The sequence below is a fragment of the Thrips palmi genome, unplaced genomic scaffold (genome assembly GCF_012932325.1).
Source record: "Thrips palmi isolate BJ-2018 unplaced genomic scaffold, TpBJ-2018v1 HiC_scaffold_10, whole genome shotgun sequence".
NCBI lineage: Eukaryota > Metazoa > Arthropoda > Insecta > Thysanoptera > Thripidae > Thrips > Thrips palmi.
The window spans coordinates 15,430,953-15,455,635 of NW_023144621.1; the positions used below are offsets into that span (position 1 = coordinate 15,430,953).

Consider the following 24,683-nt stretch of genomic DNA (forward strand, 5'->3'; position numbering starts at 1 on the left):
GGCCCGGCCGCGCTGCAGTAGCGAGGCGCTGTCCACCATGTCCGCGCTGCCCCTGGGCCTGGCCGCCCACACCGCCGCGGGGTCCTGGACACGCGTCACTACACTGTATTACACTGTATGAGCCGCGCAGTGCAGTGCAGGTGTCACCCCAGTCCTGTGCTTGCGCCCAGGTGTTGGAAACACTTTCCATGGCGAGGGAGTTGGGTTGGCAGGCTCGACTGGGTAGTCAGTGGTTGCGTGTTTTCGCGAAGAGTCCCCACCCACGGGGCTCGGGGGCAACCCGCGAGTCTGCCTGGGCCGCCTGGACTTCCCCTGCCCGCCCAGCTGTGTGGACACACTGGAAGTTAGCGAACGGACGCGCGGCCGGCCACAAGCAGGGTGATTCTGTTTCCTTGCCCGACTCACCCTTCTGGTCTGGCCGAGATGTTTTCGCTTATGTACTTAAGCTTTCAAATTTTGTACATTTTTGTATTTGTTTTCGTTTTTTATTTTCTTTTTCTTCTTTCCCATTTTTTTCGCGGGTTCCCCGTTTCCCGTCACCATGGCGACCGCCGGCCCCATTATTTTGATTGTGGGGGAGGGGATGAATAAAAATTGATGCTGTCTTTTGATTTTATTTATAATTTGGCTACATATGAGAGCATAGCAAGTATAAACAGTACTACTAATTGATATCAGGTCAACCAGTCCAATGTTTCTTACCACAAAACTCCAAAGTCCATCAAATCGTTTCATGAGTATTTAATCTAGCAGGTACATGAATTCAAAGGCCACTCACTAGTCAAGGACACTATATTGCTTAGAAGACCATAAAAAACATTGACAAACACACAACTATGACATTTAGCAAATCAGAAAATTCCTAGGGTACATTCAAACACATATATAAAACTGAGGTCCTACATAGGTCAGCAAAAAACAATTGTGGGTGAGTCACCTCAAAGATTACATTTCCTAATGAGAGTTAGTGGGTCGGAAGGCAGATATCAGGTTTTCATTATAATGCAGAGCAAATTACTAATATCTCAACACAGTATCAAGTTACTGCATGAATTTTATCACAAAAGCAGGTCACCAGGTCAACAAACTAATAATATGAAAAATAAGTCCTAAGCTATTGCCAAACCTGACACAGACTGAAACACATACACACACATACGCACACACAGACAAAATCTGGCATCAATGGAATACTGGGCTTTGCAAATGGCCCAACCAATAAGGAACCAGAAGCCCAGGTTGTAAATGTACATAATTTTCCTTTATGAAATCTTTGTACTTGAAGGTGAACTGAGACTGACAAATATGAGCAGCATCATTATTTATAAGGGATTATTATTATATTCTCTGTTTGACTGAAAATTCTATCAATAAATAAAGATAACAGTTATCATAAACATCTTTAAACTAAATAACTAGGTCACCCCATAAACTATATATTTCTTTTCTCTTGTTTCAATAGTCTACAATTCATTTAATGAATGGAAGTAACGCTCATGCAGTTACAGGGAAGAGGTATTGGCAGTGGTTGTACTAGAGAAGGAAGCAATGGCAGAAACTCACCCAAAACACTGATTCACACAAACATCAAAGTGGGCCCAAAAATAAATCCCACACATGCATTACAAAAACAGGAAGACTACTAAAAAAGTTCTTTTAAAATGACTACAAAACTGAAGCATAGAAGAGACAGAGTGTGAGCATATATCCATCACAATGTCTTCATGGGTTTACAATAAATATATACTTGATATACAAAACTGTAAATAATGAGTGAAACACTCTTTGAAGTGGACCATTGATTGCAAGATACGTCCCCTCTTCATGCAATTGCTGACTGCGAGTTGGTTGAGGAGCATGCTGAGTGTGGCGACAAGCTGCTGCCCATTACTGCAGTCTGGGATCCAAGGGAGTGCTCTCTCACATGACAACCTCGACGAATCATGGGCTCTAAACATGGAGAACAGGCTCAGTGAGAAATCAAGAAAACATTCGTTACGTCTGAAATGTTCAACTTCAGATAAGGAAAATCACCTGTTTTGTTGTGTATAAACCAAAGAGTAGCTGTAAGGCCAATGCCAATGATAAACGAGCCAACTGCAATTGCTACAGTCATGTCCATACTAATAAGTGATGCATACGCGAAAGTCGACATATCTGAACATTTTTTTTCCAAAGGCACTGTTAAATAAAGAAAACATCATTAACTAAAGAAATGGAAGACACCCTCAGCTTCAGCTTTCCAAATCCTGCGGTGCAAACTTACAACCAGCTGTAAATGAATGGTTTGTTTCAGTTCCTTGGGATAGCCTCAGAGGCCCGCGAGTCAAAAGCTGATGGGCAGTAGATAAGTTCTTTTTCACTGATGGAAGATTCTCGCTATGACACAATTCTTGTGGGTCCACACACTGAAAGAAAACATAATATATTTTTTACCATTACACAAAGTCTTGTGGAAGTACAGAATGCATCAGTCAAGACAAGCTTTCATACCAAAATAGGTTTTCCTTTGGAATGTTTCAGACTGGATATGCACAAGCCTACTTGGCAGTGCACATACACTTGTTGTCCAAGACGCAAAATGTTTTGAGTTACCTACAATGAGAGAGAAAATTCTCAGTTAATATCTACTATGATACAAGGTGAAGCAAATAATGAAACAATTAATTTTTGTAAGAACATACCAGGAAACTGAATGAAAATGATTTTGTTTGTAATGATAGACGTTCCAATTTAACATTTTTCTCAACTGGACACATGCTACTCAGAAGAACAATTTTTTGATTTGGTAGCCATATTGGGGAATGTTGTAGATTACTGACCCAACAACTTTCTGCCACTGCTTGTGCTGAGGGAGCTATAATTAAAATAATAAAGCAGAGGAAATTGATTAATGAAATAAAGAAAATAGAACATACATGTAGCTGATTTTCAAATTAATCACCGTCATCCATCCAGGCTTTCACAAGTATGCGATCGTTGAGATCAACCAAACTTCCATATTTTAAAGGAGTGGAGCCAAGTCTCAATCCACCTTGGTGATAGAGCTCAAGCTGGTAAAGTGATGAGCTACCAGAGTTTGGGGCAGAATTAGCTGAATCCTGAAATGAACAAAAATTAGAAAAGACATAGAGGCAGAGATTTTTTTTTTTACAAAAACTGATAATATGACTCATAATAATAAAAGGACGTACTTCATCCTCTTCAGATGCTACATCATGCCTCGAATTGAAGATGGACCGGGCAACATCCTCATCAAGTGTTGATTTGACACCACATGCTATAGGTATTCCTTCTACTGCTTGTGAGTTGGAATTTGAAAGAGTGTGGAATGGATTCATTCTTGAGTTCACTCCATTGCCATTTAAAGATGAGAAGTCAGCATAAACCTAAAATTAAGAGAATCATACAAAATTTTATAAATTTTCATCAGGGAGAATTTTAGTTTAATAATACATTTGATTTAAGTGAAACCTACATCATTAGAAATGACAGATGATCTGCCGTCAGTGTGTGTATTGGAGCCACAACCTTTTAGAGAACTTGACAGAATGAAATGAGTACCATTTTGACGTGATCGACACGATTGATCTCTCAGATGAAGGGTGTTGACACCTAGAGACACCAAACCTGGAGCTGGGACCACAACTTCGACAGATTCTCCACAGGTAATAACCATATCTGACTCGAGGATGGTTTGAATATTTCCCCTCCTTTCCACATCTGTGAGAGACAACATAAAAATTGAGGAACATTTGATTCAATGGTCTGAAGCTACTGTAACTATGGCATGAGATGCAGCTCTTATAGTGAGATTTACCATCGAGATCAGGTGGCGTGTGGTATGCTGGTCTAATGGGCCGTTGTGGAAAAGGAACATCAGGAGATGGCTGCTTAAACTTGGCATGGTCTTGAACTGCAAAACAGGTACACAAACTCCAATTTTAAAATTCAAACAAAACAAAGAAACTTTAATATACACAAGTAGCTCCTAAGAACACACTTTGCTGATTTGGATCTTTGAGTGTTAGTGTAAATCCTGTAGAATCATTGACATTAAACTGGTGAGGTGGAGATCCATTTTGAGTTGGAACAGTATCAATGAAATCGGAGTTTGATGATGGCTCCGGTAGAGAGGATAATTTTACATCATCACAACCGTTGATGCATTCAATAGTGTCTTCGCTTTTTGTCTGTTAAAAGAAATTCATTAAAATAATAAGTCAAACTCATTCAATTTAATAAATGAACACTAAAAAATAATTTTAGGCCTTACCACAAGGTTTAGGAAATATTGTTGAACCAATGATGACACCACCCAATGGACATTTTGCTCCGACTTCAAAATCACTGTTACATTTCTCTCTGCAGAAGTTATGTCACTGCTACTCATAGTTTTGTTTTCAGACAAGTGCACTGTGACTGTAGGTAAAATAGCAAGGGACCCATTCTTAGTTTTGGCATTCACTGTGTCTCCAGTTAAAGGAAGGGACAAAACTTCCATAATAAAAACTTTCCTAAGAAAAAAGAAAAAACCAGATATTACAGAAATCATTTTTTCTTTTCCAACAGTGGGCACTCTAAGGCAAAAATCTAGATATGATTATTTACATACATGGAATTCATTTCTCCAAGGACACAACTTTTTGCTGAAAGTGGCATAAACAGGGAGGCTGATACCAAGTTGCTCTCTTCATGAGAGCTGAAGTCACAAAAATTCAACTTGTTTCGATTGCGCAAGGATATCAAACGGCTATTTTCGGCGTCTGATGATCCGGTTGGACCTACTAAAATTCGTACTAAGTTTGCAGCTCTGATTTGAGTAAATGATGCAATTCCATGGAAAGTTCTTCTTGCATATCTCTGAATATTTTTCCTGTTAATTTTTTTAACCCAGGTCTTGGGAACAACTTCAACCAAAATATCAGAGTGAACGGGAGAGTCTTTTTCAACCTGTAAACAAAGAGCAGTTAATTTATTTTCATTTTGATGGTAGTTTGTTTACTAATCTGACTATGATCATCGTATCTATGGGAGGCTCACCATGGCTTGAATGCTGCTTGCCATGGCCTCCGACCAACAAGTACCGGGCTTTATTTGCCAAATGACAGGCTGGTCAGAAATTAGTAAGAGAACCAAAGGCCGCCTTGCCTCATTCATGCCCGTGCCTCCTGAAGGCTGAGGAGAACCTCTTTGACTTAGAGCTGCAAAGAATTCTGGAGAATGAATAGGTGGTTCCTTTTTCAAGATAAGAGCTGAAGGCATGTTCTCTTTCTTCACTTTACTTTGCTCTTCACCAAATTTTGACCCATTTCTCATAAACCTGTCCTGCTGCTCTGACAAAGTGGTCTTATTTTTGCAGAGAGCACCATCAAGGTATAGGGTAACTGAAACCATGGCATTGGGTGGGCTCGAAAGAGATCGAACCAACCTTTCAACATCCATGATGTGAACAATGTGGACCTGTGCAGGAAAGCAAAAGACAATTTAAGTTTTTCCTCAGTCTTAGAGAAAGCAAAATGACTCATACCATTAGTAAATGACATACCTCTTCAGGGTACTGTCCATGCCCCTGTGGTCCATAATAAGGTACTGAACATCCTTGTGCATGCTGTGAAATACCTTGCCAGGATTGAATGGACAACACATCATTTTCCCCATTCATACTGCACGTCTTTTCAAATTTTTCATTCTCAGGGCGCAATGATGAGTCGCTAATTGTTTCACGAGAGGGCGGCAAAGTAAAGGCCACCACTGTTGAAAATTTCAAGAACAGTAACAGGAAGTGAACTGACATTCTTGATCACCAGGTGAGCACCTGTGGAACTGAAATTGCAAGTCATTTCAATGTATCAATGGCAAAGCTGATAAAACGGCAACACAAAGATAGGCCAAAATACCTTGCAAGAATAGAAAAATTATGTTTCCAACGGGATGCGTATGATATTAAATGCCCAAGCCGCTGGTCTTGATACAAGCCATCTCTCACTGAAATCAAATACAATCAGGATTATCAATATCGTAAGATGCTTTGCACTGTCAGGTGAACACTAAAATCAGTCAATAAGTGATGGAGTCAAAGAGTTGCAATAGTAGCGACTCTGGGCGAAAAAATTCGAATACGAGTGGTAAAAACAGACAAGGAGCTGCGCGTTAACATTTAAACTTGCCTGAACACTGCAATCGAAGTCATGTTTGTAAACACACAGGGCATTGGCATTGGCACGGGCGTAGGCTCATACACCATCGTACGTCTGCCGTCGCCCAGCCGCGGTGTTACGCCTTCCCGCTCGGATCAAAAAACAGATAGCAAGACCGGCGTAGGAGTGTCTGTCACGAACTGACGCTTATCTTCGGTGAAAACACGGTAAACACCGTAAAATAGAGCGAGCAAAACAACGGGTAGCAGTAGCAGAAGGACGCGAAGACAGGGACTACCGCAACGTATCGGTTTCGCTGCCAACCCAAAATAACAAAACTGAAAACATAGCGCGTTTGAAATCTTGTGTGTGTGGGCTCATCACAATTAAAACAGCTTGAAATACATCCATAATATGACAAAAGCACACTTGCTTTCCGATTTCTTAACTTAAGTGAATGGAATCGGGTACGAAATGTTTCCCGGTGGTGTTGGTAACGCAAAGCCGGCCTCCAAGTTTATGACCTTTCACCGCAAGGCCGCGAGGTCAAAGTGAAGTATTGATCAGGTGCTAGGTACGCACTTGAACGCACATCCAATTTGGATTTTGTCTATATACTCTGTCTGTCAAATGGACTAGCGAAACGGGAAAACTCAAAAGAATGCATCGCGTTCTGATCACCTTCCTTGAATTTATTAAACACATAAAATATACACACATGCACTTCAGTCATTACACCATTTCATTTTCCCTTAGGAGTCAAAATATCATGTACACTTCACAATAAATAACAGGAAACAACAAAATTGAAGTTATTATCTTAGGGTGGTAAAACCCCAACCAATTGCATTTTTTAACATACCTACACCCATGATGTTATTTACCTATTAGGAAGTCACATCTATTCACTCTGATGTATCCAAATTAGAAAGTAAGGATAAAATTCACCAGTTTTAGGAGTGAAGAGTTTCACCTTGGTATGTAGATAATCAAGCTATGCTTCTGTAACTCACAGCTATTGAATGGAAAATGGAAACACACAGCTACAAATTACTCATTTTGGGATGAAGCACGAATAGGAATTAGGATTTAAGTTACACAATAGCTTAAGCTATTGAGATTTGTATAAACATAAAATGGTAACAAAATTGACAAACAAATAATGACAATAGAAAAATTGTACATCTTCAGAAAAATATGATTATTGAAGAAAAAGCAATGCAACTGAACTCACAAATACACTAAACCAGCATAACACGAAATGCTGCATTTTAAAGAAGAGATATTAGGAAGAAGTGAGATGATTTGTTACTTCTAAAACACAGAATTCTAAGCTCACAACATGAGATTGGTGAGAGCACAATTAAATGTCAAAAGTCAAATTTTACAATTCATCAACAATAAATGGAATCTTTGTCAACTTCCAAATACTATGCATTGTAAAATACAGATATTTTAGAAACAACCATTAGATATGGAGGTAACAGTATATATATCCTACAGGACAGAAAGAGAGAAAAGATTTTGTTGTTCTTCAATTATTTCCAAGGACATGTCCTCGGCCCCAACTATGTCTACCACCTGCTGCAGGGGCACCTTCTGCTGCTCTGCGGTTTGTCGGTGGAGCACCAAATCCATGAACAGCGTTTCGTTGATTGGGGAAGTACTTGTACCTGTGCGGAAGAAATCCAAAGGAATTAACATGGAAATTTATTGATAATATGACTGTATGTCAAATGAAAAACGAAATGAATCAAAATGGAACACTTACAAAATCTGTGGAGTAGACAAGAAAGTTGGTCCTCCCATCTCCTGAGGAAGTTGGAATGTAAGGAAAAAGTACAAGTGGCCAATAAGGATTCCCACAAGCTCCAGGATGCCACTGCAACAAGCAAGAGATAGATTTGAACACAACTGTAAAGTGCATTAGGGGTAGCGTTTTAATGTACCAAAGTTTGAAGTACACACCCGCCAGAAATAATGAGGTTGAAGGCAAAAAGAACCCAGGGAAGGTACATGGCTTTAAACTGGGTACCAAACCAGAAGTTTACAATGACATTCCTGTTGAGTTGGCACCATACGTACAGCACACTCAGCACCATGGGATCCATCAAAAACTGGAAATGAAGTTTTAATCAATACAAGAAAAAACAAATGAGCGCACAAAGGAAAAGGTGTTCTTACTGGTATCTCCACAATCAGGCCAACAATCACACAACATATCCAATTGTAGAGGAGCATGAAGCAATAATCAGCAGGACGGCCATCGAAAACTCCTGCAACAGATAGATAAATTACCAATGTATGTAACCTGTAACCAAAGTCTATTCATTCAATTATCTCATTTCCTACCTGTTTCTAGTTTTAATGAATAATTATAAAGAAAATAACAATTTATCATGAAGTGAAATCCTGTTGCTGGAGACAAAGGATAATAAAACAATGCTGTGCCAGCCCTCCAGATCTGCAAAGAAAGAAGTAGAATAGTGAATGAAAGACCAAATCCAAACATATCCAAAACTACAATGCATGACGATTGGATATTCATCATATAATGCATAGATGTAATAAACTACCTGGAAATATTTAATGAAGGGTTCATAAAGGAGAATAAGCTGGTGTGCTTTCAGTAGGCCAAATCGTCCAAGAATGGAAAAGCCAAGAGTCAGCCCCAACCAGTACCTCGTGAAGGTGGGTAGCCCTTTAAACCATTGAGCAATGTCACTCATTGTGAATCTGTAATAAAAAAAATAGAGTCAGTAAGATAAAACAATGCAGAAAAATTAACTGAGAACAAACATAACATATTCAAAAAGAATAAATTTAGAGTTGCTACATCGAAGAAAATTATCTGGGTTGAAAAAATATGACGGAAATAAAAAATTTCCAAGCTCACAAGATTACAAAGGGTACGAAACAGTAGATCGAATAAGTAATAGGAGCTTGCAAAAATGATGAAGAGTCATCATTCCATCTCAATCAATTGATAACCTCAAAAATATCAAAATACAAAGAAGGATCTAAGAAAACAGCGTACAACAGAAATTACCTTTAAGACAGTGCACAGTTTCGGAACGAGAAAGTGGGTGATGATCGCAGTGGAGTGACGAAAATCGCTCAAAAGAACACGTACAACCTTTTCTCTGACACGAAACACGGAGCAGGAGCAGAACAGCCGCTCCGAACACAACACGACACCCTTCAGGGCCACCACGCCTGCGGAATCAAAGTTCTTTCAAGGTGACCCAGCTGCAAAACGCCATGTGTAGGAATGGGAAATCAAAGGTGTTGACAGGTCATCCATGAGTGGCCGAGGTAGTGTACTCGCGATCTAAGAGTTACTCCAACAGAACGTAGATGAACAGTATATCATACTTGCAACATGCGGGAATTTCTCTTTCTTTCCGCACATATATGCCAGCACACAGTGTAGCCAACCTAGGTTACCTCTCTCTCCACGGGGCAACAAGTTTCAGACAAAATGTCAACACACTTTTGTTTTAAAAAAGAACACCAGGGAATGTCACAAATGTGAAATTAAGCTGGACATAGCACAGGTTTCGCCTGTTCAAGAAGCTGAAACTGTCTTTAAATGTACCTTAATTTAACAATTCAATCCAACTTGCTTGTATAATATTTGTTATTGTTCTACATAACCTATGGAAAGTGACAGGAGCCGTCAAAATGAACCATTCAAACCACAACTCTTGGTGAAATAATGTTATCCTTGCCTACTGAAGTCCACTTTTGGACTCTCCGTGAAGACATTACCATATCTAATTCAAATTTTGGTGCTTTTAGGTACTATAGTGTTCCATCTGCTATTTTGTTTCAATTTGCTTCGTTCCTCTAACTTAAAGTTATTTTTCCAGGTACTATGACAAAAAGAGTAATGATGACTCCGTACCATTTGAGGGCAAGAAGTCATATGCTGAGAAGAGAGGACATGTTTGGGCTCCTCAAAATAAAAGACCGGTTCGGCTCAAAGAAAATCTCAAGGAACTTGAGGTAATTAATTAGGTCTGTACTTTCTGTTGAATTTTCCAAGTAACTTTTAGCGTTTTTAATGCATTTTATTGTCAACAGGAGCATATGTCTCAACAACGAATCGTTCTGTGTCAGTGGCGTGATTGTAGTCTCCTACAATTAATGTTCAGTTCAGGCCTGTTTGTTAATGTCAATGTGAATATTTTCACTGGTGATCCTATTTCAATAACATTTGATAAATTTCTTGTGGGAAAGTTGCTCTCTGACTATGTTGCTGATGGTATGTAGAAAGACTTCTTTTTTGGCTTGCAACTGGGAATGTTAATAATGAGTCTCACTTTCTCTTCTTGCAGTTGTTTTGACAAAATCACACTTAATTTGTTCATACAATGATAGTCAACTGACTGTGGTTTATTTTTCGAAACCTACACTAAAACGCAGCTCTCCAAAGTCATTTAGTCGTCTGGATCCACGAATACACTCTGTTGATCTGGCTGGTCCCACCGGCCGCAGGCTGGAGAGGAAACTTGCTTGCAATGTCAGCGGAGATATGGTCAGTCATTGTTTTACAACCAACCTTAGATTATGAATTAAAGTTCATGAAGAACATGACCTTTTTTTTGTTTAGGTGGTTGTATGGTGGTATAGTTCTCATGACGAGGTATACCCATGGAGTCCTGTTGTCAAAGACCAAGATAGAGCTAATGTGCTTGTGTATGGTGTCAGTGGGTACGATACACTCTTTCTGTTAAAATTTGAGTCTGAATGTTGCTGTCTTAAACATTTTTCTAATCATGCTTCCTCTGTTAATCATTGCACAGACTAAAGGCAGACCTTTTATGCCACCATCGTTCAGAGTTTGATTTACTTTCTGTATCATTCAGCCAAATTCACTCAAATGTTGTTCGATCTGTGGAGCAGAAAGTATCAAGAAATGTGAGTGGCTTACTTTGTAAATTATTTTTCCTAGGAAGTATTTTACAACTTAAATTTAATGTCTCTTTCAGGGTGATGTGACTGTCGAGAGTAGCTCGTATCAAGTTTCACGTGGCAGCATGCAAAGAACATCTGCTGCATCAATATCTCTCCCTACTCACGTGTGCTGCCACAGCTTTAGCCCTCTGCAAGATAAACTCTTGCTGGGTTGCATAGATGGTTCACTTGTGCTGTATGATGAGGCCTTGGGTGTAACGCACATTGTAAAAGCTGCTTTTGTAAGTTGGGTTCTTCAATAGCAAATTTCATAAAAAAAAAAGTTACTTGAATTCTACTCCTATTTTCTCCCTTAATCAGATTCCTTCCACAATATCATGGCACCCGGATGGTGGAATATTTGTCATAGCAAATGAACGCTGTCAGTTTCAAATCCTTGATGCTGCTCTGGCTACTTTAAAGCAACAACTTCTGAGTGAAGATGTCACCCAAAGCAATCTTTTGGATATCACATCTTATTTTCGGTAAGTGTAACATAATCATGTTCCTTTTTCAAATAATTTGCAAAGAGTTCTCATAAATTGGTATTTTTTCAGACTTCAGCCAACTCTCAGAACAATGAAATGGAATAAGAAAGCGGAAACAAATTATTATGGTGAAAAGTTTGCAGTTTCAGATTGTTTACTACTCCTGTTATTTGAAAGGTGAAAGCCATTGAAAGCTGCATGATTGGTATCAAACCCTAGATTTTCAGGAATGATAATTTTGTTCATTTTTTATTCTCAGAGGACCAATTGCATCATTACGCTATGTGGGTGGTGGTGGCTTATCTGGAGACATTCACAGTACTGGTGGATTTACTTTTGATTCGTTAGTAGTGCAGTACTTGTGGTCAAATAATGTAGATAAAGCAATAAATTTGCTCTCGACTCTGAACTGGGATATTGCTGGCAGCACTTGCTTGTCCTGCTTACAACGCATAGTGAATCATCTCTTCAAGTTGCCATTGAACCCTGATCATGAAGGTTTGTTTTGATTGCTGTATATTCTTTAGGTGCAGGAGTGTCCCTTGTACCAACTCGTGATTTCTCTCACATTTCTTTTACACAGTTCAAATTCAAACTGCACTGGGTTGTTTCCACATGCCCATTAGACCAATGTGTCCAGCCACAATTGATGAATTCAAAGCACCAGTCCGTGATCTGACAAGACGATTTTTTCATCTCTTACTGAGGTACTTAAGTGTAATTTATTTTTTATGTGGACTTAAAAATCATCCAGCATTGGATAATTTTGTTTCTTGTTGTGTTACAGGTACAAATTATTTGAGAAAGCTTTTAGATTAGCAATAGATCTTATGGACCGTGACCTTTTTATGGACATTCACTACAGTGCCAAACGCACTGGGCAAACAGAAATTTCTGAAGCAGCTTTCAAAAAGGCTGAGCAGCTCGATACAAGTTCTTATACCAGCAGCACATCAGGGTCATCACACTCTGGTGAGTTGCCTTTGGACCTTTATTTTAAGTATCAACTCTCCCCTTCTATAAAAATATATTGTCCTTCTTTCTTTCAGAGTGTTCTCGTTCTTCTTGTTCCGAGTGTTCAGACTCACCCAGTGTAGTATCGGATTCTGAAGATCATGAGCTTGTAGATGGCTCAAGTAAATACCAGACTCAGGCAGAAGGAGTTTTAGGAAAAGTTGGAACTGAGAAACAACGGCCTTTCTTGACAACTGATGTTAAATCATTTGAAAATAAATCTAAAGTACAACGTCCTCATCCTCCTTTACCTGTAGTACCTGCAGTGCCAAATGTGTAAGTAGCATTTTATTTACCTATCTTCTTCACTCATTTCTTTATGTGGTAACTTTTATTTCCTTTTCTTTTTACCAGTGCTGGGCCAGCTCTTCCTGGAAACCACAGCCTTCCATATGAGATCAGCACTGTTGTGGGAAGCAAACTCTTGTTTTACCCTCCAATATGGGAAAGAAATTCTCCTGGTCCCTTAAATATGACTGACGGAAATGAATCACTCTACTACAGTCCTAAAGACGTTCCCAAATCTGTCAATGAAAAAGTTTTGACATCTTCTCTTCCGCTTCGTTCAGTGGGAATTTCAAACGAACGTCCAAAAGTGAAATTCTGTGATACAGTTACACAGATAATGCTTCCAGTTAGTATTAGAAATGTGTGCAGTGTACTTTAAATTTTAACTGTTTCTAAAATTTTGCGCTCATTGCTTCATTGTTTTTCCCTTACAGGATCGACTGCATACTTTGCCTGAGGAAGAGGAAGAGCCCCATGCTTCTTCTCCATTTCCAAATGTTAAACCTGACTTGTTGAAAAGTGACAGTGCTTTACTGCATGAAACTCCCCAGCCTCCGCATTTCAGTTTTACTCACTCTGCTAATTCAGTGGGCATTCCCCTTGTGCCTCCATCACAGCCTCGCTTGGGGCTTCCTGACAGGAGGCATTTTGATCTCAGGGACTCCCTATTGCCCAGCCACTCGCTTCAGAGGCCTTCCCCCAACTTCAAACCTGCTGTGGCCAGTTCTGCCATGATCTGGGCTTCAGGAACTAATCCAGGAAGGGTAACAACATCTCAAGGCTTTCACACATCAAAGACTTCCATTGGGTCTGGTCCATCGTCGCTGCCTTTCCATAAAATCGTGACTGATGAATTGACCCAAGGTAGAGCTAATTTGAAGCCTGCGGTTTTGGGCAAGTTTGAATACACCTTGAACCACAGGAAGGAAACCGGGCAAAATGATTCTTTAAATACTGAGGAACTGTCGGCCTTGTTGCCTGGGTCAAGAAAACCACTGTCATCTGGCACGAATGCCTTTGAAAGAAATCTTCACCCTACCTCCTTGGTCAATGGATCTGACAAAAGTATTTCTGTTGAGAATGACTACTTTATCAACTACAATAATTCTGTCCATGGTAAGGACTACTTCTTGATTCTGAAGTGAAAGGGGGAGAAATTTCACGAGCCACTACTTTGTATCACTAATTCTTTTTCTCTTATTTCCTTTCAGACTTATCTGAAGAAGAAGAAAACAATGGCTCCATCAAAATTGTGCATTTTGGTGTTGTGTGAAAACCTATGTTATTTATTAGGCACCAAGTAACCCTATATTTGAACTATTGTCACTAAAAATTATTCCCTTTGCTGATAATGTTATGTGTATGGGACTTCTTATTTAATGAAAGTATTAATCGATGTTATTTGATTGTAATATTTATTGACATGCAATTCTCTTGTTTGAGTATTGGCTCTCCTCTTGTGCCATAGAGATAATGGTATACTAATGGTTTTATTGTGACATTTATTTTGACCTATTTTTCTATGAAAAATCTTACATCATGTGCCTGTATTGTCAGCAATTTTGTTGCTGTCTATGTGATTCTCTTTCCGTCCATTTTAAGTAGAAAAGCTTAAAATTGTTATCTTATTTTAAGAAGTGTGTGTATATTGTGATATATTGATGTTCTGGAGAGATTTTACCTCTATTTTATAGAAAATATATATTTTTTGTACATAGATTACGTTACGCTCAACTAATGTCGGTACGGTTCAGCTCAAATAAACAGAAAAGTATTATTTTTAAACTCATTACAGTGTTTGGTTTTTTATTGAATCCAAACCTCACACCTGAAAACACGCCGCAGAATAGGGAAAGCCCGAGTGTACTCCGGGAATGGCTGGTCATTTTGGCTAGTTGCCCCAACCGAGATGTGCCCAAGCGCCCGCCGAACGGAGGATAGGCAACCAGGTGACTCGGCGGTGGAGCGGGTTGCCTACCCACGGCCGGCCACTGAAAGCGCCCGCCGAACGGAGGGTAGGCAACCAGGCGGCACGGCGCTGGAGCGGCTTGCCTACCCGCATTACCATTACCATTACGGGCTAGACCACACCTGTTCGTATGCCATTTCGGGCCTGACACTAGCTCGCCTGCACTGCAAAACAAGACATGGCCGTCCTTCCTAAGATGACACTTTATTCCGGCGGGGAAGAGCCTCAAGCGACTGCAACAAGCCCCCGGCCACTGGAAGCGCCCGCCGAACGGAGGGTAGGCAACCAGGCGGCAGGCCGATGGAGCGGGCTGCCTACCCACGGCTGGCCGGGCGCTCCACGCTCGGCTCCACGCGAACTGAACCACCCCTTGGAGATACGGCGGCTTACTTTCGTGTGCACCTCCACTGTCATTAGCCGGGCGTCCCGTTCCCCCTTATCGAGTGGAGAGGCTATCGACTACTCGAGGGCTGCGTGGCCGCGGCTTTAAATGGTCGTCGGGGAGCGCGCGCACCGCACTGTAGCACTGAGCACTGCCTCCGCCATGAGGAACCTGCAGGCCTCCGTGCTGCTGCTGGCAGTGGCGGCCCTCGCGCCCTCTTGCGGCCGTGGCTGCCGATGCGTCGTACCAGGGGTGAGCTTCCACGCTTTCGAGGTTCAAGGACGTTCAAAATTTTATCGACAGTTTTCGTCAAGGTGAAAAGTTAAATTTCACACATTCGTTCCGCGTGGCAGTACCAAATCAATGAAGAGGGATAATCCCGACGCGGTTGTGCGTGTCTATGACTCGGACTCACTCGGGCAACGTTAGCGAAGCCTCTGTTACCAAAGGTGCATTCTTCTGGCGTTTACCTCACCCGGTTGGTCCGGAGATGCGCGTTGGAGTTTGATCTTGAACTTGAGCAACATCAAGGAGTCAGCTTACGCACGCAAGCATTGATTTGTCTCGCTTATCTGAGTACCGTAAGTGATTTGCTTTCGAACTTAAGATACACCTGGCTCGTCTTTTAAATTGCCGACCTTGTGATTGTGTTGATGGTTGCGAAGTTCATATTCAATTAGGTTCGCCAAACGTTTAATCTACAAAGTCCAAAAAAATAATTAATGGTGAGATTTGGCGTGTTTTGAACAGGGGGTTTACGAGTTCGAAAGGCGGTGCTTTAACAACCTCGGCTGCGCAGGTACCGACTGATCCACGCGACGCCGCGCGACGCCGCTCAGACCGCGGCCGTCCAGGAGCTCTCGGCATGGCGCGGCGTGGACATGTGGAGCCGTGCGGCGGTGCTGGGCAGGGAGACGACCCTCATGGTGTCGCCGTCAGCGCTGCGCCGCGTGCAGCACCACCTGGAGGCGCACCTCGTGCCGCATGCCGTCGGGGAGCACGACGTGCAGAGGTCAGTGTCAAGTCACTGCACGGTGGGCCAGAAGACCGGTGGAGGCGGCCGAAACTCTAGACGCGTTTTGAGCTCCAGAGTCGCTAAACAGGACTCGAACCGAGCGTGTGACCCCACCAATGGATTCCTCGTTCGGAGAGCAATCCATTGGTCGGGTCACACGTTCGGTTCGAGTCCCATTTCGCGACTATGGAGCTCAAAACGCGTCTGGAGTTTAGGCCGCCTCTACCGGTCTTCTGGGCCCACTGTGCTAACTTTTGGCACGTTAATCGATTTATTGTGACTGTTGTCGCTTCTTCCCACGCTCAGCTTGGTGGACAAGGAGGCCCAGGAGCAGGTGCAGGCCCGAGCGCGGCTCATGTCCACCAAGTCCCTGCAGTCCAACGCCACCTTCGACACGTACATGCGTTACGATGAGGTAAGCAAGTGGCCTGGCAAGGGAAATTATCATAACAACAACAACAAACAAAATAAAATAGGACGGCGTGTTTGAACCCTGGTCCTGACGCGCAGATCCAGGCCTACCTGAAGCAGCTGGAGGCGGACTACCCGAACCTGGTGCAGCTGCAGAGCATCGGCAAGAGCTACGAGGGCCGCGACATGACCGTCATCCGGGTCTCCCTGAACGGCGGCCAGTCGCCGAGGCAAGGATGGCCAAACACTAGCTCCATACTGCAACGAAACAAAACATTTTTAACATTTTGGTTTGCCTGGCAGGGCTGTCCTGGTGGACGCCGGCATCCACGCGCGGGAGTGGATCGCACCCGCCACCGCCGTGTACCTCATCAACCAGCTCGTGGAGCACACCGCCGCGCACCGCAACCTGCTGGACGGCATGGACTGGTACATCCTGCCCCTCGTCAACCCCGACGGCTACGAGTACTCGCAGACCAAGGCGAGCGGCGCATCCAAAGCACAACGCAGTCCATTTAGTTGTTTTTGTTTTTTGAATAGTAGTGTTTTTTGTCGCAGGACCGATTCTGGCGCAAGAACCGCGGCGCGCCGCGCGACTCCTGGCTGGCCTGGTTCTGGAACATGCTCTGCGAACGCGGCGCCGACGTGAACCGCAACTTCGGCTTCCACTGGATGGGTGAGTACTCCGCGAATCGTGTCTAGTTTCGATTTTAGCAGTGGCGTTGAATGGACTGATGGCTTTCAGAGGCCGGTGCCAGCACCTACCCCTGCGCCGAGACCTTCGCGGGCTCCAAGGCCTTCTCGGAGGTCGAGTCCCAGAACCTCCGCGACTTCGTGCTGGCGCAGAACGCCGACGGCCGCTTCAAGATGTACCTCACGCTGCACAGCTACGGCCCCGTGAGTCCGCGCGGCGATACTCCGCGACACTTTTCTCGAGCGAGGAGTACTGACGACTGGTCCTTCCCTGCCCTGCCTGTTCCAGATGATCCTGTACCCGTACGGATACGACTACAGGGTGACGCCCGCGCCTGACACCCAGGAACTGGTCAGCTGAAAGACACTCTTGCTGTGCTGAGCCGCGGCCCATCTCTCATTATCGATGATTATTGATTTGATTGGCCCTCTGCCGCAGAAATCCATCGCCGAGGAAGCGAACGCGGCCATGGTCGCCGCCGGTTCCGTCCCCTTCACCGTCGAGAACAGCGCCGAACTTTGTGAGTAGCTGAGAAAATAACAAGTTTTTCCTGGTAGTAGTTTTCCCTCACGGATACCGCGTTCTGTCGACAGACCCTGCAGCGGGGGGTAGCGACGACTGGGCCAAGGGCGTCGGGGGTATCGCCAAGTCCTACACCATCGAGCTGCACGGCGGCGGCCGCAACGGCTTCGACCTGCCCGCCTCCCAGATCTGGGACTCGGTCACGCAGACCTTCGAGGGCCTCAAGGTGTTCGGCGTGCGCGCCAAGAGCCTGTAGTCCTTCTTCCAGGACCGTGAAGATTCCGAGGGAATAAACATGACGCGAGGAAGGCGGTGTTTTACTTTCGTCGGACTGCTACACGGCACACCTGTTGGGGGGACGGCAGCTGGCCATGGCCATGGCCGCAGCTGGCTGGCGCGGGGTATCGCCGCGGACCGCGCTACTCCCCACGGGCGCGGGGTAGCGCCGCCTCGGCCGCGCAGGTCGGGCACGTGCCGCCGTCCAATCTGCAGTGGAGTGGACGGCTCGCTCTCCGCCTCACAAAGAAATCCTGCGTCCGCGACGAGGTCGCGCGAGGCGGAGCCGCTGGGAAGAACAGAGGGAGAAAACGCAGGGCGGGCCTGGAAAAGCCGAAGGATGACATGAAGGGAATGCACCGGAGCGGCTGTACGACACTGCACGACCACTTCCGGGCAGGGCTGCTGGAAGGGCTGCCTGGCCGGAAAGTAGGGCGCGAATCGGGAGCCGCGAAGGACGAAGGACGAAGGGTTGGCGGAACTAGGTCAGGGCCGTGGAGACGCGGGGGAGGGGGAGAAACACTACGATGAGGTCACAGGGGGGCGGCGGGGGGCGGGGCGCCTGCAGCTGCCTCTCTGCAGGGCTTTGGGCCAGCCGGGCCAGCCAGGCCAGCCACGTGGCGAGGGTGGCGAGGGTCAGGGGGAGGGGGGTCGCAGCCGCGACACGTGGAGAGAACTGCCCTTGCTATCGAGCGTTAAAGGCATTCACTGCAGAGCGAGAGGGAAGGGGGGGGGGGGCAGCGCATCCGCACCGAGTGTCTGCACGTGGAGGACCTCGCCAAGGCCCTCGCCGTCGAGGGGCGTCCCGGTGTCCTCCTGGTCCTCCAGCCCCGGGATCGCCCGCCTGGCCCAGTTCGGTGCGAAATGCGAGACGGGGCGGGACAGGGCGGGGCGGGGCGGGGCGGGGCTGGCTTCGGGATTTTACGTGCGAGTGGTGCCCAATCGGCGTGTCCGTTTCGATGATAATGCACCGCCATGGCTGGGGGGTTGGCTTGGCTGCCTGCCCCGGGCCAGCGAAGGGGGCGGGCCGGGCGGGCCGAGTGGAAATGTAAGTGAAGGACGCACCGGCGTGGTGCCATACCAATGCTACTATCACCCCAACGGCTGCACACACACAAACACAACAAGCCAGCCCTTCGGTGTTGTCAGTTCTCCGTGTCTGTAAATATGGCAAGCCGAGCCCCAGCTGTTGTTCAACTGGTTCTCGCTGGTGAGGTTAGTTTTGTTGCTGTGTGTGTGTGCATAGGTGTGTTTAAGTAAGCTCGCGTGCGCGCTCGTGTGTATGTGTGCGAGAGAGAGAAAGAGCGCTTTCCAATTGTCGTGTGACACTGTGCGGTCTTGTGCACCATTACTCCGAGAAGCACCTCACTTGCCAACAGAGCTCTGCATTCTTGAGGTCCCTCTCGAGTCGGTCTTCCCGAATAGCTTCAAAGTCGGAGCGACGGGCGCACAGACCGAGACAGTTTACAATTTTGAGAGAGAGAGAGAGAGAGAGAGAGAGAGAGAGAGAGAGAGAGAGAGAGAGAGAGAGAGAGAGAGAGAGAGAGAGGGAGCACGTTGACGTCATGGCACAGTCTACACTCGAAGACACAGCCTGCACTGCCACATCCGTGGTCGCTCGGGATCTTGCGCCAAAGACGACAGCAAAGCGACACAACTCTCTTATCGAGCTAATTGAAGTTGATCCACGTTGGGCCAGAAGTGGGCCAGAAGACCGGTGGAGGCGGCCGAAATCCCGGACGCGTTTTGAGCTCCAGAGTCGATAAATGGGACTCGAACCAAACGTGTGACCCCACCAATGGATTCCTTGTTCGGAGAGCAATCTATTGGTGGGGTCACACGTGCGGTTCGAGTCCCATTTAGCGACTTGCCCAGTGACGTGTCATGAACGTGTCATGAACGTGTCATGAACGTGTCGCGGACGTGTGCAGCGTGTCCCGCTTATCTCGCAGTAGTTGCGGCGCGGCGGAGTATCTTCGGAAGGTGCCTCGATGTCTGGCAGTGTGGTGGTTCGGCCCGCCCGGCCCGCCAGATAGAGATACTGCCCAAACAAAGCGCCAGAAAGTAGGTCGATGGCATTTCTTCCAGTGCTCCAGCGTTTCGTTCCTACCGCACGCAAACACACATGCAACTCTGCCTTGCAAATCCACGCGGAGTTGTTGTTGTTTTTTGGCAGTGTAGCCGTGCCGTATACATGGCGTTATTACCAGCGGCAATTTGCCTCTCAGCCATTACGTCACAATTGCAGAGCCCCGCCCCGAGTTACCCCGCCCCACCCCGCCCCGCCCGCACTTACCCCTTCCCTGCGTGCCCGAATCAGTCACCCCGTTACCTACCCTTGACTGGATGGGGGTTGCCTTCCAGCACACAGGTTGAGTCAGAGTGCTTCGCGCCACACCCTGTGACTCGCCCAGTGACGAGCCCTGTGACTCACGACGGCCTTCCATGACGGACGCGTGACGTCACGGAGGAGGAGGACGACACGCACACCAGCACGCTGGGCAGCACACTGGGCAGCACGACTAGCAGCCCTAGATTGGGAGCAGTGGCCGCTCACAGTCGCACAGTGGGCCAGAGGAGCGGTGGAGGCGGTCGAAATTCCGAACGCTAAATGGGATTTGAACCGAACGTGTGACTCCACCAATGGATTGCTCTTCGAACGAGGAATCCATTGGTGGGGTCACACGCTCGTTTCGAGTTCCATTTAGCGGCTCTGGAGCTCAAAACGCGTCTCGAGTTTTGACCGCCTCCACCGGTCATCTGGCCCACTGTGCGTTTGCCAGAGACCACCGACAGGCTGGACTGGGGGAGCACGATTGCCTACCGCAGATTGCCCGCCTAAATGCAGACCAAAACTCGATTCGCAGACGTCCGTGTGGGTCGTTGGCTTTGCAAAATATTTTTGTGGCGGTGTTGGTCGTTCGCCGCGGCCGTCGGCGCGACGGGCGTCCATTTGGGCGAGAGACTGAAAAAGAGCTGGCAGCGATAAGCGACAGGTGTGGCCTCCAGCAGACTGATTCCGAGAGTCTCTCCGTCTCTCTCGCACTGATGGGGCGTCCTGTATAGGTGCGAGAGAGACAGAGCGACTCTCGGAATCAGTTGCAGGCCTCCAGACGACGACGGCAGGCCGCATGACCGGGTCGGGGTGCCCGCTGGAGTCTGGAGTCTGGAGTGTGAACCTCGCCCTCTCGGCACCGAGTCCCCACCGAGGCGCCCGGAGGTCGGCTGGTCGGCAGTCGCGGCCCCGCCGGCCCCCAAGAAGTGTGTTAACGTGTGTAAGTGCGTGTGGCGTGTGGAGGTCTCTCTCAGCCTCTCAGCGCTTGACCATTCATTTAGAAAGTCGCTGCGGCGGAGCGCCGAGCACCGAGCGCCAGTGTTGTAAACTTCCCGGGAACGATCATTTTGGGGGACGTTTGCGAAATGCCGAGTGCGAATTGAAAAGAGATATCGAATGGGAATTGAAAAGTGCCTGCCGTCTCTGTCGCGCCCGCTTGAGAGACACTGTCTGTCTCTGTCGCACGCGCGGCCGATCGGTGATAAAACGCACGGGCCGCCACCGTGCACCACAAACTGCAGGCCGCACCATGCCCAGCTTTCACCCTAAAATAAAAAAGATTTAAAAGAAGTGGAGTTTTTTCTTGACGCGGCCTGGTGACTGCAATCATTTTAACATCGAAAAAAAAATCGTCCTCTCTTTTCTCGCACGAAACTGCAAAGGGCAACAAGTATTACTGTCTTCATCGATAACCGTAACGCCACACTGCTAAGTCATACGTTATTAACTGCTGAGGTCCGCTGGCCACAGAGTTCGGTTGCCAACCGTCAAATCGTTTGCTTCAGCAGGTTGGCAGCAGTGCCCTATAGGCTGGCGCTGCTGGCGCGCGCACACAGAAAAACACACATACACATGCACACACACACACAGTCACACCCACACGCACTCGCTGATAATCAGCTGGTTCCGTGCCGGGGGCCGCCGTGCTATCGGGCGAGGGCATTTAAACCCGACTCGCTGTCACTCAACAAATCGGGTCATGCTTTTCTTTGTCGGAGGGCTCGTTGGTGCTTTATCGAGCGAGGCCAATTTTGTCATTATTTATAACCCAGCCGCTGTGGCGGCCGGACTGCCGAACCCTGCACCCGACTTCGTCTTTTTGGCGCGGCGAACCCGTCGCAGTAAACACAGGGACAGTGATCGTTGTGGCCTTACATAACCTGACCAAACCTAACCTAACAGAACATAACCTAACCTAACCCAACCTGACTCTTCGTCTGAGACGTCGCTCAGTGGGCCAGAGGACAGGTGGAGGCGGCCAAAACTCTAGACGTGTGACCCCACCAATGGATTCCTCGTTCGGAGAGCAATCCATTGGTGGAGTCACACGTTCGGTCCGAGACCCATGCAGCGACTCTGGAGCTCAAAACGCGTCTAGAGTTTTGGCCGCCTCCACCGGTCTTCTGGCAAATCCACTGTGCGGCCGGTAATTGTTCCAGGAAGGCACCCTCCCTGGCCTGCTCGGCCTGCTCGGCCTCCGCGCGTTGCGTTCTGCAAACTAACAAACTAACCGGCAGCACTTCCTCGTGAAAGTGCTGCCGGCCGCCTCGTCGATGATTGCGTTGGAAAGTGCAGTAACGCCGGTAAGACTCGCAAAGGGGAACGGTTTTTGTTTGGCGAGTGAGGCGGGGCCGCGGGGCCGCGGGCGATGATGGCGGCCAGGACAGACATTGTTGGAACGACGGGGTGCGCTGGGAGTTCCTGGTGCGTTTACGGCGTTCGCTTCACGCGGGGCCAAACTACAGTCGCTGGACATGAAGCAACGGCCAGCCGAACCGCGTCATGGCGGTCACTTATCGAACCAACATATTCCTTTTCATGCCATCGCGTTTCCCGTCATGCCCTCGGCTGCACCAATGTCCGAGCCGTCGCCGTCCGATTGGACTCCGAGCCCCCGGCGACACAGTCGACACACACGTGGCAGTCGTGGCAGCACCCCTTCCCGCCTTCCCCCTCCCCTCCCTCGTGACGCAGGGGCTCGCTCGGCCCTGAGATGCCGCCCCTGCCGCCCCCCACTCCGCACCCTCCGCCCCGCGATCAGCTGTTGGCTCGGCATTGATTTTACCGCCGGGCCGCGGCGGGGGAGGCGGGGGTGGCGAAGGGCTAGGGGAAGCCGGGCAGCGAAGGGCAGGCCAGGGCCGAAGGGTGGCAGGGCAGGGCAGGCAGGGCAGGCAGGGCAGGCAGGGCAGGGCAGGGCAGGCAGGGCAGGGCAGGGCAGGGCAGGGCAGGGCAGGGCAGGGCAGGGCAGGGCAGGGCAGGGCAGGGCAGGCAGGCAGGGCAGGCGGGCAGGGCAGGCAGGCAGGGCAGGGCAGGCAGGGCAGGGCAGGGCAGGCAGGCAGGGCAGGCAGGGCAGGGCAGGCAGGGCAGGGCAGGGCAGGCAGGGAGGCAGGCAGGCAGGGCAGGAGGCAGGCAGGGCAGGCAGGGCAGGGCAGGCAGGGCAGGGCAGGGCAGGGCAGGGCAGGGCAGGGCAGGGCAGGGCAGGGCAGGGCGGGGCAGGCAGGCCAGAGCCGAAGGGTGGCAGGGCAGGCAGGGCAGGGCACGGCGGAGCATGGTGGCGTGGCGCGAAGCTGAGCCGCGTCCACTTTGGGCCCTGTGCTCAAAAGGTAACACGCTAAGCCCCCAGTGAAGCCGCGCCAGCCGCGCCAATGGCTCTGCGCTCGCTCTACGCCCTGCGGCTCCAACAGAGTCCGTCTCTCTCGCACTCGCACACCCCCACGAGTCCACGGGAGAGACAGAGCGACGGGGAGGTGCACGGACAACCCTCAGCCAGCCCCACTTAGCGATCCACGGACAGCATACTGCCTAGACAGCACGTGCAGTGCCAACGACAACGCCGTGGTCGCGGTCCACGGCTCGGGTACTCGGGTTGCCGCCCGCCTGTCCGCCGCCGGTCTGCCCGTCCGCCCGTTTGGCCAGCGCAGCCTAGGCTGGCTTAGCCCAGTGTTGTGGCGCGAGTCCACTTTCACCTGCCTAGCCTGGCCTAGCCTGGACTAGCCTAGACTCCAGCGGCGTGGGGCCCCGCCTCTCCCCTCCCACCCCCCTTCCCCGCCAGACGGCTAATCGTCGCGAGTTGCCCGCGGAGCGCCGCGGGTTGGGTTAGAACCGCGGTTACGTGCGCCGAGAGTTGCGACTTGCGGGGCGCCATGCAGAAGCCCAGTCCCTGCCAGGTCCACGCACAGTGTGCTAGAAGACCGGTGGAGGCGGACAAAACTCTAGACGCGTTTTGAGCTCGCTCGTTGAGTCGCTAAATGGGACACGAAGCGTACGTGTGACCCCACCAATGGATTGCTCCCCGAGGGAGGAATCCATTGGTGGGGTCACACGTTCGGTTCTAGTCCCATTTAGCGACTGCAGCTCAAAACGCGTCTGGAGTTTTGGCCGCCTCCACCGGTCTTCACTGTGTGCCACGTCGAGCCGAGTGCGTTGAGGAAGTGCCAACCTTAAAACTCAAACGGGGGGAGAGTTTCGCT

The 24,683-nt window shown here is 47.9% G+C and overlaps 4 protein-coding genes across 5 annotated transcripts; 2 read left to right on the top strand and 2 right to left on the bottom strand.

Annotated features, from left to right (window-relative positions):
• Positions 1-598: 598 nt before the first annotated feature.
• Positions 599-6,710, bottom strand: LOC117647736 (transforming growth factor beta receptor type 3-like). The gene is made up of 16 exons (XM_034389636.1): positions 6,171-6,710; positions 5,901-5,988; positions 5,549-5,826; positions 5,044-5,463; positions 4,616-4,953; positions 4,277-4,517; positions 4,004-4,193; positions 3,821-3,916; positions 3,479-3,723; positions 3,195-3,389; positions 2,945-3,101; positions 2,685-2,857; positions 2,494-2,595; positions 2,267-2,408; positions 2,035-2,181; positions 599-1,950 (listed from the first exon to the last, which is right to left on the bottom strand). The coding sequence occupies exons 3-16, from the start codon at positions 5,795-5,797 to the stop codon at positions 1,823-1,825; spliced, it is 2,823 nt and encodes a 940-aa protein (XP_034245527.1). The 5' UTR covers positions 5,798-5,826; positions 5,901-5,988; positions 6,171-6,710; the 3' UTR covers positions 599-1,822.
• Positions 6,711-6,811: 101 nt separating this feature from the next.
• LOC117647755 (derlin-1) lies at positions 6,812-9,467 on the bottom strand. The gene is made up of 7 exons (XM_034389655.1): positions 9,190-9,467; positions 8,717-8,876; positions 8,493-8,604; positions 8,325-8,416; positions 8,109-8,257; positions 7,912-8,022; positions 6,812-7,813 (listed from the first exon to the last, which is right to left on the bottom strand). The coding sequence occupies exons 2-7, from the start codon at positions 8,867-8,869 to the stop codon at positions 7,675-7,677; spliced, it is 756 nt and encodes a 251-aa protein (XP_034245546.1). The 5' UTR covers positions 8,870-8,876; positions 9,190-9,467; the 3' UTR covers positions 6,812-7,674.
• A 99-nt stretch (positions 9,468-9,566) lies between these two features.
• LOC117647722 (WD repeat-containing and planar cell polarity effector protein fritz homolog) lies at positions 9,567-14,678 on the top strand. 2 transcript variants are annotated; one of them, XM_034389628.1, is made up of 17 exons: positions 9,567-9,734; positions 9,808-9,941; positions 10,013-10,148; positions 10,227-10,407; positions 10,481-10,680; positions 10,756-10,856; positions 10,949-11,063; positions 11,135-11,341; positions 11,421-11,584; positions 11,657-11,764; positions 11,847-12,085; positions 12,171-12,294; positions 12,375-12,559; positions 12,637-12,877; positions 12,956-13,235; positions 13,324-14,005; positions 14,101-14,678. In XM_034389628.1, the coding sequence occupies exons 2-17, from the start codon at positions 9,859-9,861 to the stop codon at positions 14,160-14,162; spliced, it is 3,108 nt and encodes a 1,035-aa protein (XP_034245519.1). In that variant the 5' UTR covers positions 9,567-9,734; positions 9,808-9,858; the 3' UTR covers positions 14,163-14,678. The 2 variants fall into 2 exon arrangements, with proteins under 2 accessions (XP_034245519.1, XP_034245514.1); XM_034389623.1 differs by having other exon boundaries at positions 9,567-9,941.
• Positions 14,679-15,343: 665 nt separating this feature from the next.
• On the top strand, positions 15,344-18,190 carry LOC117647745 (carboxypeptidase B-like). Its single transcript, XM_034389644.1, has 10 exons — positions 15,344-15,492; positions 16,040-16,252; positions 16,562-16,670; positions 16,766-16,896; positions 16,970-17,147; positions 17,225-17,342; positions 17,412-17,563; positions 17,649-17,711; positions 17,799-17,880; positions 17,954-18,190. Exons 2-10 carry the CDS (start codon positions 16,122-16,124, stop codon positions 18,136-18,138), a joined length of 1,149 nt encoding a protein of 382 aa, XP_034245535.1. The 5' UTR covers positions 15,344-15,492; positions 16,040-16,121; the 3' UTR covers positions 18,139-18,190.
• The last annotated feature ends 6,493 nt before the right edge of the window (positions 18,191-24,683 follow it).